This window comes from Leopardus geoffroyi, chromosome C1, assembly GCF_018350155.1.
Source record: "Leopardus geoffroyi isolate Oge1 chromosome C1, O.geoffroyi_Oge1_pat1.0, whole genome shotgun sequence".
Taxonomy (NCBI): domain Eukaryota; kingdom Metazoa; phylum Chordata; class Mammalia; order Carnivora; family Felidae; genus Leopardus; species Leopardus geoffroyi.
Window position 1 is genome coordinate 78,253,997 of NC_059328.1, and position 14,872 is coordinate 78,268,868.

The 14,872-nt window shown below is 33.8% G+C and overlaps 1 protein-coding gene across 1 annotated transcript in view; it reads left to right on the forward strand.

The window, feature by feature from the left end:
- The window catches only part of CC1H1orf146 (chromosome C1 C1orf146 homolog), a 54,074-nt gene that overhangs the window by 38,396 nt on the left and 806 nt on the right, over positions 1–14,872 (forward strand). The window contains exons 2-5 of the mRNA XM_045478280.1: positions 2,874–2,985; positions 11,875–11,965; positions 13,436–13,604; positions 13,994–14,072. Coding sequence (XP_045334236.1) covers positions 2,917–2,985; positions 11,875–11,965; positions 13,436–13,604; positions 13,994–14,072 — 408 coding nt within the window. The 5' untranslated portion in view covers positions 2,874–2,916. The remainder of the gene's footprint in view (positions 1–2,873; positions 2,986–11,874; positions 11,966–13,435; positions 13,605–13,993; positions 14,073–14,872) is intronic.

Consider the following 14,872-nt stretch of genomic DNA (forward strand, 5'->3'; position numbering starts at 1 on the left):
TTATGGTATAATTCCCTTCTTCATCTCTTGTAACAGTCTTCGTTTTAAAATCTAGTTTGTCTGGTATAAGTATTGCTACTCTGGCTTTCTTTTGACTTCCATTAGCATGATAGATGGCTCTCCATCCCCTCACTTTCACCCTGCATGTGTCCTTAGGTGTAAAATGGGTCTCTTGTAGGCAGCATGTAAATAGATCTTGTTTTTTTATCCATTCTGCTACCTCGTGTCTTTTCATTGGAGCATTTAGTCCATTTACTTTCAGAGTGATTATTGAAAGATCTGAATTTATTATTATTATCCGTATTATCTGTAGATTTGGTGTTTCTGGTGGTGTTCTCTGGTCTTTTGTAGTCTTTGCTGCTTTCCACTCACAGGGTCACCCTGAGGATCTCTTGTAGGGCTGGTTTAGTGGTCATTAACTCCTTTAATTTTCATTTGTCTTGGAAAGTCTTTATGTCTCTTTCTGTTCTGAATGACAGACTTGCTGTATAAAGGATTCTTGGCTGCATGTTTTTCCTATTTAGCACATTGACTATTTCCTGCCACTCCCTTCTGGCCTGCTAAGTTTCAGTGGACAGGTCTGCTACTAACCTTATGTGTCTACTCTTGTAGGCTAAGGACCTTTTCTCCCTAGCTGCTTTCAGAATTCTCTCTTTATCTTTGTATTTTGCAAGTTTCACTATCATGTGTCATGGTTTTGAACTTGTTTGTTGGTTTTGAAGGGATTTCTCTGTGCCTCTTGGACTTGGATGCCTGTTTCCTTTTCCCAGGTTAGAGAAGTTCTTGGCTATAACTTGTTCAAATAAACTTTCTGCCCCTTTTTCTCACTCTTCTTCTTCTGGGACCCCTATGATATGGATATTGCTTCATTTCATGGAATCAGTTAGTTCTCTATGCCTCCCCTTATGATCTAGTAATTTCCTTTCCCTCTTTTTTCAGTTTCATGATTTTCCATAATTTTAACATCTATTTCATCTATTCTCTCCTCTGTTTCTTCCATCTTGCTTCACTGTATCTAGCCTATTTTGCATCTCATTTATAGCCTTTTTAAATTCATGCCGACTAGTTTTTAGGTCTTTGATCTTTGCAGCAAGGATTTCTCTGGGGTCTTCTATGCTTTTTCAGGGCCACCTAGTAGTTTTAGGAGTGTTGATCTAAATTCTTGTTGATCTAAATTCTCAGATATATTGTCTATATCTATTTTAAGCAAGCCCCTAGCTATGATTTCTTCTTGACCTTTCTTTTGGGGAGAATTCCTCTGTCTTGTCATTTTGACTAAGTTTCTGTCAGTGTTTTGCATGTTCTAAAGCTTGTTATGTTTCCTGCATCTGAGAGTACCACTATATTAAAAAGGGGTGATACAATGCTCAGGGCCTGGCACTCCTGGCAGTGTTTCTAGCGTATGCTGTGTGCATTCTGCTGTTGCATTTTGGCTTCTCTTTCCCATTGTTCAGTCCTCTACAGAGCTTCTCATTACTTTCAGTGGTGAAGCGTCTGTACCTTTAATTAGGTGTGCTTTGCTTTGTTTGTTGAAGTAACCCTGAAAAAAAAGGAAAAGGGAGAAAACCCTGATGCCCCGTAATGGGAACCATTGTTTTTAGTAATTGTTAGTAGGTTAAATAGCAAAAATTCAACTGAGTACATTTACCTTATGTTTTCACTCATATGTGGATCTTGAGAAACTTAACAGAAGACCATGGGAGAGGGGAAGGGGAAAAAAAAGTTACAGAGAGGGAGGGAGATAAACCATAACAGACTCTTAAATACTGAGAACAAACTGAGGGTTGATGGGGAGTGGGGGACAGGGGAAAGTTGTTGATGGGCATTGAGGATAGCACTTGTTGGGATGCGCACTGGGTGTTGTATGGAAACTAGTTAGATAATCAATTATATTTTTAAAAAAAAACCAAATTGGCTTTATTCCATGAATCATGAATTGGGCAGTATCCCAATTAGCAAGGGAAAGGAACTCCACCAAGCTGTGGGAAAGGGAAGGTTTTTTTTTTTAATTGTTTATTTAGTTTTGAGAGAGAGAATGAGTGGGGAAGGGGCAGAGAGAGTGGGGGACAGTGTCTGAAGAGGCTCTGCACTGACAACAGAGAGACCGGTGTGGGACTGGAACTCATGAACCATGAGACATGACCTGAGCTGAAGTAGGATGCTCAATCAACTGAGCCACCCAAATGCCCCAAAAAGGGAAGTGTTTAAAAAGACAGGAGTTGGAAAAAAATTATTTGCAAAGAATGCATTTTTCAGGCAAGGTTACTTTCCTGAGGGGAAAGGAAGGGATTTACTGAGTGCATTATTTCACTAGTGCTGACCAAGTATTCAGTGTCAATTGGTTAAAGGTTACATTGCGGGGGGTGGGGGGGTGGTAAGTGAGGGATAGGGTGGTTGGGTGGTGAAACTGAAGTTAGGTTAGATATTAAGTCTTGGTTTACTGATGTGGGGTTTAGTGCAAGTGACTCCGTTTTGGGTCTACTATCTCCTTTTTAGCAATAGGAAGTGTGGTATTGATAAGCTTAATGTATAACAAGACATATTTTCAGTGTCAAATTTTAACTTTCAAATATTCTTTAGAATGTCCCCATTAACCTTGTTTGTTTGTTTGTTTCTTTCTTTCTAGAAAGCACCAGTGGGGGAGGAGCAGAGGGAGTGGGAGAGAGAGAATCTTAGACAGGCTGTACACCCTTGGTGGAGCCTGATGCAGGGCTTGATTTTATGACTATGAGATCATGACCTGAGCTGAAATCTAGAGTTGGACTTTAACCGACTCAGCCATCCAGGTGCCCCCACATAGTTTCATTTCTGTCTTTAATTTACTCATTCATCAAACATTTCTACATGTCCTGTTTCCTTTTACCTTTTTTCAGATTTTGGCACCGTTAGAAGCTGGGTTGATCCAAAGACAGACAGATGGCTGAAAATGGCACAAAAGAAAAAATAAAATGGACAACCACCATTATTATTAGCTCATCTCTTAAGGTAAATAGACATTTGGGCCATTGATCTTTAATTTAAAAATTAAAAACCATAGAACAATATTTTAAAAGATCCTTAGCTTGATTATCAAAGTTATGTGGATCAGCAAGCACATAAACTAAATGCATTTTAAAGATAAATTATAAACTTTATTGTATCTATTTTCAACATCTTACATCTCTAAATATTTGAGGGTTGGAAATTTTTTAAAGTTCTTTTTTTTCTTTATAAGCCTGTTCTAATAGAGATGTTAAAGGATTCCAGAAACAGTAACACATATGCACATATATATTATTTAAGGTTTTTAAAGAAATAAACCAAAGAAACTAATTTTTTTTACCTTAGTGGCATTAGGAGGAGGCTGTCTCCATAGTTTGGATGGGAGGGGATGGGAAGTTAAATGTCTGAAGGCACTTGGTCAGTCCACAGCTGTTTTTAACTCCTTAGTCAACAGGATTTCTCCATTGCCCTGGTATTTATCTGTGAACACTAGCTGATGTCTAGAGTGAAGGGGCAGGATATGACTATTCCACAGTAAAGAGGAGAGAGGCAGAATAAGAGTTAAAATAAGATTTTTATCCACTCTGTCCTCTAACTGCTGCCTCAAGCTGCACTTTGCCCTATTAGCTATAGCCATCTAGCTCCATAACACATACCAGTTTAGGACAGCCTTAAGTCTCACTGATTTTTTTTCAAGCTTCTTTTTGTTAGGTTTCTAGAATTCATGTTTCTCTCTTAATTATATAGCTTTTTAAGACTGATTTTGAGAAAGGAAGCCAGCAATCCATGCTAATGTGTGAAGAGCAACTACTTTATAATTCATTTATTATGTTTAATCATCTTGTTTTTTCCTATTTGTCCCACCTTTTCTGTTTCTTTTTTCTCTCCTTTCTTGTTAGTTTTTGTATTGATTGGTCAGTCTCTCTCTCTCTACCTCTCCCCCTTCCCCCCATCACCATCTCTCTCCCTCTTTTACTAGCTTTGGAAATTATATGCCCTATTTCTACTATTTTAGTGGTTGCCCTAGAAATTTTAACATGTATACTTAGCTCCACAAAATCACAGTGAATAATTACCTTTATCCTCATCTTAAATCACAAAAGAATCTTAGAACACTCTTAGAACAAGATTCTTGTTGTTATCATATTTAGTTTAATTCTGTTTTTTAACTCCACAGTCTTATTTTCTAAAGTTAGCATTTGTTTAGATTTACTCATGTCTTTGCTGTTGTTTTTGCTTTCCTTTTTTTCCTTTGGCTCAGACTTCTCTTTTTAAATCACTTTCTTTTTATCTGAAGAATATAATTTAGAATTTACCTGTATGAGGATTTTCTAGAAGTAAAAAACTTACTCTCATTTTTTGTTAATATCAAAATATTTCTCTTTTCCCCTTGATTTTGAAAGATGTTTTAAAAGTCAATTTAATTGAAGTATAACTTACATACAATAAAATGCACTCATTTTAAATGTGAAGTTTGCTGAGTTTTACAATCAAAATATAGAACATATGCATCACTCTAGAAAGTTCCTTTATGTCCTTTTATAGTAATTTCTTTTCCAGCCCCCTGCCTCAAGTAAACCATTGATCTGATACTTACCACTATAATTGGTTTTGCCTATTGTAGAATTTCCTATAGATGGAATGACACAGTTGGTACTCTTTTGTGTCTTGCTTACATGTTACATATTGCAATAGTTTGTTTCCTTTTATTGTTGAGTAGTAGTTTACTGTATGAGTATACCCCCGTTTATTTATCTATTCACCAGTAGATGGACATTTGGGTTGTTTCCAGTTTGGGGCCATTTTTAAGTAAGCTGCTGTAAACCTCATTACATGTCTGTCTGTTGATCTGTGTTTTCATTTCTCTGGTAAATACATAGTAATGGAATTGCTGGGTCATATGGGTCAGATGTTTATTTTTATAAGAAACTGGAAAACTTTCTTCAGTTTTACTACAAATGAACACTGAATCTATTTAACTGTGTGACTAATCTGTGTAACTAAAATAAAAATAATGTGAGAATTATGGTTTTATACTCTCATCAGCAATGTATGAGAATTCCATTTACTCCAAAGTGAAAGATATTTTCACTAAATTTATAGATATTTTGTTTCAGCATATTGAGGAACTCATTTCACTGGATTCTGACTTCCATTGTTATTGTTGATAAGATAGCATCAGTTTGTCACTTCCTTGAAGATTACCTGTCTTTCTTCTCTGACTGCTTTTCAGATTTTGGCATTCTGTGGTTTTAAGGTATAGATTTCTTTTTATCTTTTGAGGCTTCATGAATCTTTAAATTGTTGTTATTACCAAGTTCTTATCCATCATCTCCTTTAATATTGCCTCTGTCCTATTTCCTTGCTCCTTCCTCTCTGAACTCCCATTAGATGTTTGTTAGATCTTATCAGAATATTCTCCATGGATTTTGACTTCCCTTTCACTTCTTCTGTCTTTAGGTTGTAATCTAGGTAATTTAATCTGTCCTTTGTTCCATGTCAATATTTTTCTCTATTCCTATTGAACTTACCCATTGAGGGTTTTGTTTTGTTTTGTTTGACTTTTTTCAGCTTATGAAATACACATAGAGAAAAGTAAAAAAGGACATAAAAGTATATATGAACCATTTAATAGAGTTATTATAAAGAGAATACCATGTAGCCAATTGGGTCAATAAGTAGAACATTATTCATTTCCTTTTCTCCTCAAGACTTTTATTAATTATATCAATCAAACACCAATTATATTAGGTGTTTATAACTTATTAGTTATATCAAATGTGCATAACACTTATACATTTTCTATAACCATAATTCCCGCATTTATTTTCATGTTGGTTACACAGTTAAATAGATTCAGCGTGTACTTGTAGTTTTCATGTAAAAGATATGTCTTTCCACTACTGGATGTTGTTAATGATTCATGAGACAAGCATTAGACACAGCTGAAATGTTCTTTCTCTAGAGAAGCCAAAATTGTCAGACATGGCTTTCAAAAATGTCCCTCAAAGTAGAAGTCTGTTCTTTTTTCAGTGTTAACTTAAGCAGTGTTTTGTTGGGTGTTACACATGTTTCCTACTTTCAACAAAGGAAAGTTTGCTATTGTTTCTCATTCTCCTTTGGTTTTTGTGTACTTTTCAAAGAAAGTAGGAGATACCACCATTTTTATTCTAGTAGTTCCTATATTTTTATATTTTAAATGCTGAGTCTTCATTTACCTTACACATAAATCTTTTTGTTTATTGCTAGTTTTTGCTTTAGAAAAATTCTTTGAAATAGAATAGTTGCATTAAAGAAAGAGACATGCACCATTTGAAGACTTTTGATATGTGTTGTCAAATTACCCTACAGGATGTTTTTATATACAGTGGCATCAGCAGTATATAGGAAGCTCAACTTATCCTCACCTATGACAGTTCCACATGTTATTTAAAAAAATCTTTGCTAGTTTGGTATTTTATATTTTATATTTCTTTGATTACAAAGGAGATTCAACATTTTTTCAGACACATTAGTTTTATTTCTACTGTAATTTTATCCTTTTTTTTCTATTGGCATAAATAATAAATTTTTATTCTTTAAAATATTAAAAAATATAAAATTGTGTTATACTATTAAGATTTTTCTTAAAGTTTTTTTTTTTTTGCCTTTCAATTTTATTTGGTATTTGTGAAATCATAAGTTGCATATTTTTATTTCTACTCTATCTTTAGGAATTAAGGCAGCTGTTTTTATTATACAGTCAAATTTAACAGCTTCTTCCCTGAGATTTCTTAAATTGCTCTTATAAAATTTTTATATATCAGCCTTAAATATGTGTTATACATCTATACATATGCTCATATACAGATAATCATTATATAGTTTTGAATCTGATTCTGTTGTTTTCTCTTTAGTTGATGTATATATTAAATATTGAATCATTACCACACTTTTAAATTCATTGTAGTTGTGTGATATACCTTAAACTTAATAAGGCATGTTCCTTCCATACTGTTCATATGTTTTTAGAACATATTTTTTCTTCTTGATCAGGGAATCATAAAACTATGGTGTGTGCCCTGGCCTACAGCATGTTATTGCCAAGCCAATGAGTTAAGCAGGGTTTTTACATTTTTAAAGGCTTATAAAAAAGAGAGAGAAAGAGAGAAGGAAGGAAGGAGACAGGAAGGAAGGAAAGAAGGAAGGAGGGAAAGAAGATGGGAAGGAAGGAGGGACGGTGAGAGAAAGAAAGGAGGGAGACAGGGAAGAAGAAAGGAAGAAAAGAAAAAAAATGTGACAGAGATCATATGCAGCCTCACAAGCCTATACTATTTATTATCTGGCATTCTGCTGAAATAGTTTGCCGAACTTTATTCTAGATGAACTTCAAAATCACTTTAAGTTAAAAAAATTTTCCATTCATTACACTTTTGATTTGAATTGAACTAATTTATAAAACGAGGCAGGGGCGCCTGGGTGGCGCAGTTGGCTAAGCGTCCGACTTCAGCCGGGTCACCATCTCGTGGTCCGTGAGTTCGAGCCCCGCGTCGGGCTCTGGGCTGATGGCTCAGAGCCTGGAGCCTGTTTCCAATTCTGTGTCTCCCTCTCTCTCTGCCCTTCCCCCGTTCATGCTGTGTCTCTCTCTGTCCCAAAAATAAATAAACGTTGAAAAAAAAAAACGAGGGAAAAATTTATTCTTCCCATCCTTTGAACACATGAGATATATCGTTTTTTTTTCAAGTCTTTATTTTCTCAGATAATTAAGAAATTTTTTCTTCATAGTAATTCTGTTTCTTTTTAAGTACCTTGATAGTTGATGTTTTTGTTGCTATTATGAAATATTTCCCCATGTTTTCAATCTGTAAGTAGAAACTTTTGAGTTTGCGGTAATTTATTTTTATTATTATTTTTTTAATGTTTATTTATTTTTGAGAGAAAGAGAGAGCACAAGTGGGGGAGTGGCAGAGAGGGAGGGAGACTGAGAATCCATAGTACGTTCCAGGTTCTGAGCTGTCAGCACAGAGCCCCACACGGAGCTCACACTCACGAACCATGAAATCATGACCTTAGCCGAAGTCAGACACTTAACCAGGCGCCCCTGTGGTTGGTTGATTACTTACTTACTTACTTACTTGTTTATTTATTTTATTTTATTTTATTTTATTTTATTTTATTTTATTTTTATTATGATTGCATTGACTCTATTTATTTTTATTAAATATAATTTATTGTCAAATTGGTTTCCATACAATACCCAGTGCTCATCCCAACAGGTGCCCTCCTCAATACCCATCACCCACTTTTGTGGTTATTTATTATTAATCACTGCACTGCATTTTCATAATTTATTATCAGTTGGTTCTATGGGATTTTCAAGGGAAGCAGTCATAATTTGTGATTAGAATTTCTGACAGCTATATCTCTTATTTTTATCTCATGGCCTTTTGCTGTGACCAAAACATCTAAAACAGTGTTTCTGATTTTAATGAGAATGATTCCAGCATTTTACTATATATGACATACCTGTTGCTATAAAGTATTTACTGTATTGATATTCATCTAAGCTTAATTATAAAGTTTTTCTTTTAATCATAAATAAGTGTATAGTTTTTCAATTGCATTGGTTTTTGTTGTCTCTTGAGAAGAACTTAAGTGACTAATCTTTTCATTTCTTGATTTAATTAATTGTTGTGGGTTTTTCTTTCATATTCTCTTAAAATTTGGTTTTCTAATATTTTATTTTTAAATGAGTATTTACTAATGATTAGGCTGTGGTTTTCTCTTTCTGTGCTATTTTTGTAGGGAATAGGGGGTTTCCTTTTTCATTCTTTTTTTTTTTAAATTCCTTTTGTTTATATCTATGTAGTTATATAGCATGGAAATTTTAAGGTAAAAGGTGCTTTACTATTAAATTTTCTGTGCTGTTAATTTTTTTATGCAATGTAGAAAAATAGTGGTTTTGCTTAGTTAAGTTTTGCACTATGTTATGAGTCTATTTCATAAATTATATATTTTTTCAAAAATTTACTAAATTATAGAGATAAATTTATTAAGTTGAAATTTATGAAATTACCATTTCTGTGATTAAAATTTTCATATTGGCATTCGTTTAATTTTCTCATTAACTGTATCAGTTATTGAGTACCCTTTCTCATTTCTGTTTTTATTTATAGTTCATTTCTAATGAATAGATTTGGTAGACAGAATATTAATTTTATAGAATATTGATAGGTGTTATATTTGTAGAAAGAAGTATTGGATTGTATTTGGAATTCTTGTGTAAACAAATTTATACAATTTTTTTTATTGCACTGTCTTAACAGCTGTTCATATGCTCAGATGCATTATAAATCCTCAAAAGGAGATAAAATAATATTCAATGTTTCTAAGTATTAATTCAATAAGGAATACATTTTAATATCTCATGGGACTAATATTCCATAAAATATGCTTTGGAAAATCTAGTTTTAGCTCCTAGTTATTTGAAAAATTAACTCTTGAATTTGGCTATTTTTGTTTCTAATTCAGTACTTTTTATTTTTATTTTTATTATTTTCTTTTATTATTTTTATTATCATTATTTTAGTTGGCACCCCAGATAGCATATGAATTTTTTAAGTTTATTATTATTTTTTATTGAAGTATAGTTGACACAGTGTTACCATATTTTCCAGGTGTATAGCATAGTGATTTGACAAATCTTATACATTCTTCCATACTCACTAGAGGTGTAGCTACTAATAGAATATGATTAAAATTCATTAACATGGCATACATGGGTCCTTAGGTTATGCACGCATTTGTTCCTAACACCATCTTCAAGTTAACTGACTTGTGTATACCTTACATACTTATCATCTAAGGATCCTACTTTTGGTTCTGAATGCCTTTGCCTGTTAACTTTTTCTGTCCGTGCTTTTCTCACATTTATCTTCTTCCTTCACTTGTCTGCTTAATAAACTCCTTTCTACTTTAAAGGTTTAACTCATATTTTATGAAGCTTTTCTGACTCACATTTGTTACATCCTTTTATAGTTTCTGGTTCTTAGCCAAAAGTCTTGTCTTGTCTTTCATCTCCTTAAACATAGTAAACATTGCTATTTTAAGGTATGGATCTGATATAACTTCACTTTATGTATATCCCCTGTGAGTCTACTTCTATTGCCTATTGTTTCTCACAGTTCTCTTCCAAGTATTTCATCTCTTTGTATGTCTGATTATTTTTGTGTGTTGGAATTTGTATTTGAAAAATTGTAGAAATAATTTGAGGCCTAGAATAGTGTTCTATTCCTCTAAGAAGCTTTAATTTTGCAAGAAAATTAAACCCCTAAAACCTAAGCAGAGTTGCTACATACATTACAGGACATTCAGTTACAATATTTGGGTTTTAGGTAAGCAATTAATTTAGTATAAGTACATCCCAAATATTGCATGGGACATACTTATACTGAAAATTATGTTGTTTATCTGAAATTCAAATTCAGCAGGGTGTTCTTTATTTTTATTTGCAAAATCTGTCAGTCCAAGCCCTAAAGCATCTTTTGTATGTAATAAATGAATTATGTCTAGAATGGTACTAGTTATGTGAGAATTGAAAGAATAGTCACTCAGATAATTTTCTTTGTAGTTCGAAAGAGGAAACCTGATTGAGAAAGGTTGCTCTAGGGAGTTGTTCTGCAAGATGGTTGTGAATACTAGTAATACAGTATCACCTAAAGACAATTTCTGGGATTGAAATGGTTTGAAGCTAGGCTATAGTCCCTGTGAGAGCTGTTCTACTTTTATCAGAAGCTGTGTTTAGCCTGTCAGCTCTTTTGGAATTGGCAGATGCCCTCAGGGAAAAGGTGGCCTAAATGCTGGTCTCATATCTTTGAATTTCTGTATGGATTTGGCCTTATAATTGTTCACTATCCTGCTAGCTCTCTGATGTATTCAAGAAGATTTTTTAAATTGTCCAGCTTTTCTAGTTGCTTCAGCAGGAGGTTTGGCTTAAATTGCTCAGTCTGCCATTGCTGGAATCAATGTATAGTTTTAAAACGGCAGAAATAAACTCATGGGAAGAGCCATAGTTGAACTCTAGGTCAGGATCTGTTTGGCACAAAATACTCTCTTTGGGACAGAAAGGAAGCATATATTTTGTACATAATTCCAGCATGTGTACTTAAAATATACATGTTATAAAGCAAAATATAAAATTAATATATCTAAGGGATTTTTATCTACTTGGAGAATAATCAGCTTGAGCTGTAACCAATCAGGAAACCCTATTAACCACTTACATTTTAGTGGCTTGGATAAAATTATCTAAGTAATTACTTGTATAGAATAGAAAATGAGATGGTTTTTGAAATGGCATTCAAACAGAAGTCCTGTTGCTGTGTTCATACATGTTTTCTGACTCATCTAAGGCTTGAAGCATCTTAAAATTATAATAAAAAAAGTAACTGTAGTATACACAAATAAATTGGAGAATTGGTGGTCTCCTTGTGGTATTTGGTACATCTGGCACTTCATGGTTCTCTGAACCATCTAAGAAACTCACCACAGCCCACCTTCCAACTTATATTAATGTATGTCAGGATCCATCTCCAAATTGTGTTTTTAAAAGAACTTTGCGTTTGCTCTGCTTCTTATAGTTTAGTTCTTTAATACTGTCCTTTGTTTCTGTCTCTAAGTAACATAACTAGTACACAATTCATTTCCAAACACAGTGTGTTTCAGAACTAAATATTTTTGTTTTTACAAAAGTGTTTTCACCATAGAGAGCACATTTACTGTCTCCTTTGATGATCAGATATATAAGTGGTATAGTTATAAAAGAAGCTATGAAATTAATTTTTTCATTAGCTTTAACAAAAAATCATTCTAAGCATGTCTTAAGTTTATGTTTCTGAAAAAAATTTTTTTTAGAGTTGTGAAGTTGCAACTGCCCTAGATCGAAGCCACAAGATTCGGTATTCAGATTCAGTGGAAAATGGATCAATTATCTTTTCTCTTTCTGGTACAGTATATTTGCTGTCTTAAGTTCCTTATAAAATATAGGAGTATAAATTCTAATAGTGGTAGTTCAATAACCAGGTAATAAGCTTAAGGTACTATCTTTTCAGAGAGGTAAATGTATTAAATTATTACTGCTGCAAAAGTAGTGCATGTGGCCGATTACAACATGCATTTCTTTTTAGATTACAATTGTTGAACTAAAGCTGAACCAGTGGAGTGTGGTAGAAGATATTAAAAACTACTTGTTTTGGAACTAAGATGAAAATAGAACAAAGCCACCTCTCCAACAGTCAGTACTTAAAATGTTACCAGTATTAATGAAGAGGCCAACGTCACATTGGTCAAAAGCCATATACAAAAACAATATAGGAGAATGCTTTTTCATGATTTTGTACATGATTTTGATGAATATAACATAAACAAATACTAAAAGAAAAGAATCAAATGGAGACAAATAGAAGTTCCGCAAATCATAAAACTATACAATGGTCATGGGCAAAATAGAGGAAGGAATTAGATTAGGAGATGAGAAGCCTGGGACAATGGAAAGGGGGCAGCACAAAGCATAGTTTTGTGATAGGGAAATGACTGAAGTGATAAAAGGTGGAGGTAAAGGATTTTATCAGGAGGGTTGCAGACAGACTGATACTTTAGCAGAGGTTTTGGAAGACAGGCAGCTTTCAAAAGCTACTAGAAATAAAACTCCAGGCTGAAAGTGGTCCAACTTCAAACTCATCCTTCCTGGTTGAATAAAGAGCCCACTAGGGAGAAGTGAAATGTTCTTGAATACCTCCTATGTGCCTTGGCCACTTTATATACTGTATCTTACTGAATCCTCTCAACAAACCCATGAACAATTATTATTGCCATCTTACAAATGGGGGAACTTAGGTTCAGAGGTTTATATAAATTGCCCAACTTCACTCAATTAGTATATAATCACTTTCCTCAGATTGTGTACTCCTCATCATTTAAAGTGCTATAATTAGATCAAATTTCCTTTCAGGACTATTCTTACAGGCCTGATACTTTTTCAAAAATCCTAGGTAACTGCTTATCGAGTATATTAATGTATGTAATAGTTAATATTCTCTACAAAGGTTTCTTCAAGAAACAATTGAAGGCTTATCTTCCTTTGATTTTCAGGTTTAAAAAAAATCATTATAACACACAAAAAAACTTTTAACTAAAATTAGGCATTACTATGTATACAGTGCCATCATCAGAATATGATGACAAAAAACATTTTTCCTCTTATTTAGAATAAGCCATCCTTTTATATAGAGCACTTCAAAGAATTACCGAAATCATTTTGTAGTTTAAGAATTTTGTTATAGTAACTTCTGTTCCTTATGGGTTTAGGTCCTGTACACTTAACCAGCTATATGAATTTTTGTTGATTTTGTGGAGTTTACAAAATATTTTACTATTATGACAAAGTGATGTTTTATATTTTGTTCACCTTTCCTAGGAGTTGCATTTTTATTGATGGATGCTAAAGAATGCTTTACATCAGCTGAAGAAATATTTCTAGCCAAAATTGAGAAGTTTACTAATATTCACCAAAATAGCTTTTTGGTTCTGTCTGCTGCCTTCCATGGGCCTGAGGAATGGAAACTGATGTTCAGGATTCAGCAGAGGTATGGATGAATAGTACTATAGACTTTTCTTAAATTACAATATGCTCACTTTAGTTCTTAATCCTTTTAAACAGGTGAATTGCGTTTTGCCAAAAAATAAATGTTATAATATTAACTTGTCACAGTTAACAAAATGCAGGCCTAATGGGTATTCCAAGAATGAGGGTAACAAGTTTCAGAGTTCATGCTGATTTCTGAGATTCTCCTGCAGGACCAAAACAAAAGTGAACATTTTAGTCTGTTCAATCCTGGCTATAAAGTTTAGCATATCCTCTGTGGAATAGGGCAGGGCATAAATAAATGACAAGAGCTTTCTCTCTCCTTTCTGCTTACTTAACAGATGTCTATATAAGTTATATAATGTATTTAACTTATGAATTATTTTTCAGATTCCTGGGTAGTAACTTACGGATACTTCCAGTACACAACACAGTAGATGTTATTAATCTCATGTGCACTATAGCTAAGGTGAGTCACCTGAGGAAAATGACACATACATAAAAACTCATAGATTTTAAGGTTCTTGGCTTCAAAATGCACACTCTCCTGAGCAGGATTGACAAATACTGTTTCTGTTCCCCTCAGAGAAGTTGCTCTTTCAGCATGCAACTCTTGGAAGCCTGAACTCAGCCTCTCAAGTCTTCTCAATTTACTTCTGGTAGTCATTACCACAATGACTAATTTTAGGCCAAAAGAGCATTTGGCATATATACATTGTGTTGGTCCTACTGGTTACTTAAATATTCCTTTAAGTTCTAAAATATAATTATTGATCAGGTTGTAGTCAAGAACTGTCAAAATGCATTCTTTTTTAAAGTTTACTTATTTATTTTGAGAGAGCATGTGTGCGCATGAGCAGGGGGAGGGGCAGAGAGACAGAGAGAGAGAGGGAGAGAGAATCCCAAGCAGGGTCCACACTGTCAGCTCAGAGCCCCAGGGAGATCATGACCTGAGCTGAAATCAAGAGTTGGACACTTAACCGACTGAGCCACGCAGGTGCCTCAAAGTACAAACATTTTATTTTATAGAATGATCTTCACTTCACAAGTTACCATTTTCTTTTCATGCTTGTCCTCTGTGAAGTGTGCCCTAGTTAGAGTTAGGTGTTTCTTACTCTTATACTTGGAACAGATCTGCATTAAAGCAATTCTTAAAGTATTCTTTTGACTTGTTTGAAATTCCTTAAAGACAGAGCTCAGGTATTTTTCTTTTACTGACTTAACTCACACATAGTATTTAGCACAGAAGGTGATTTCATACTTGTTGAA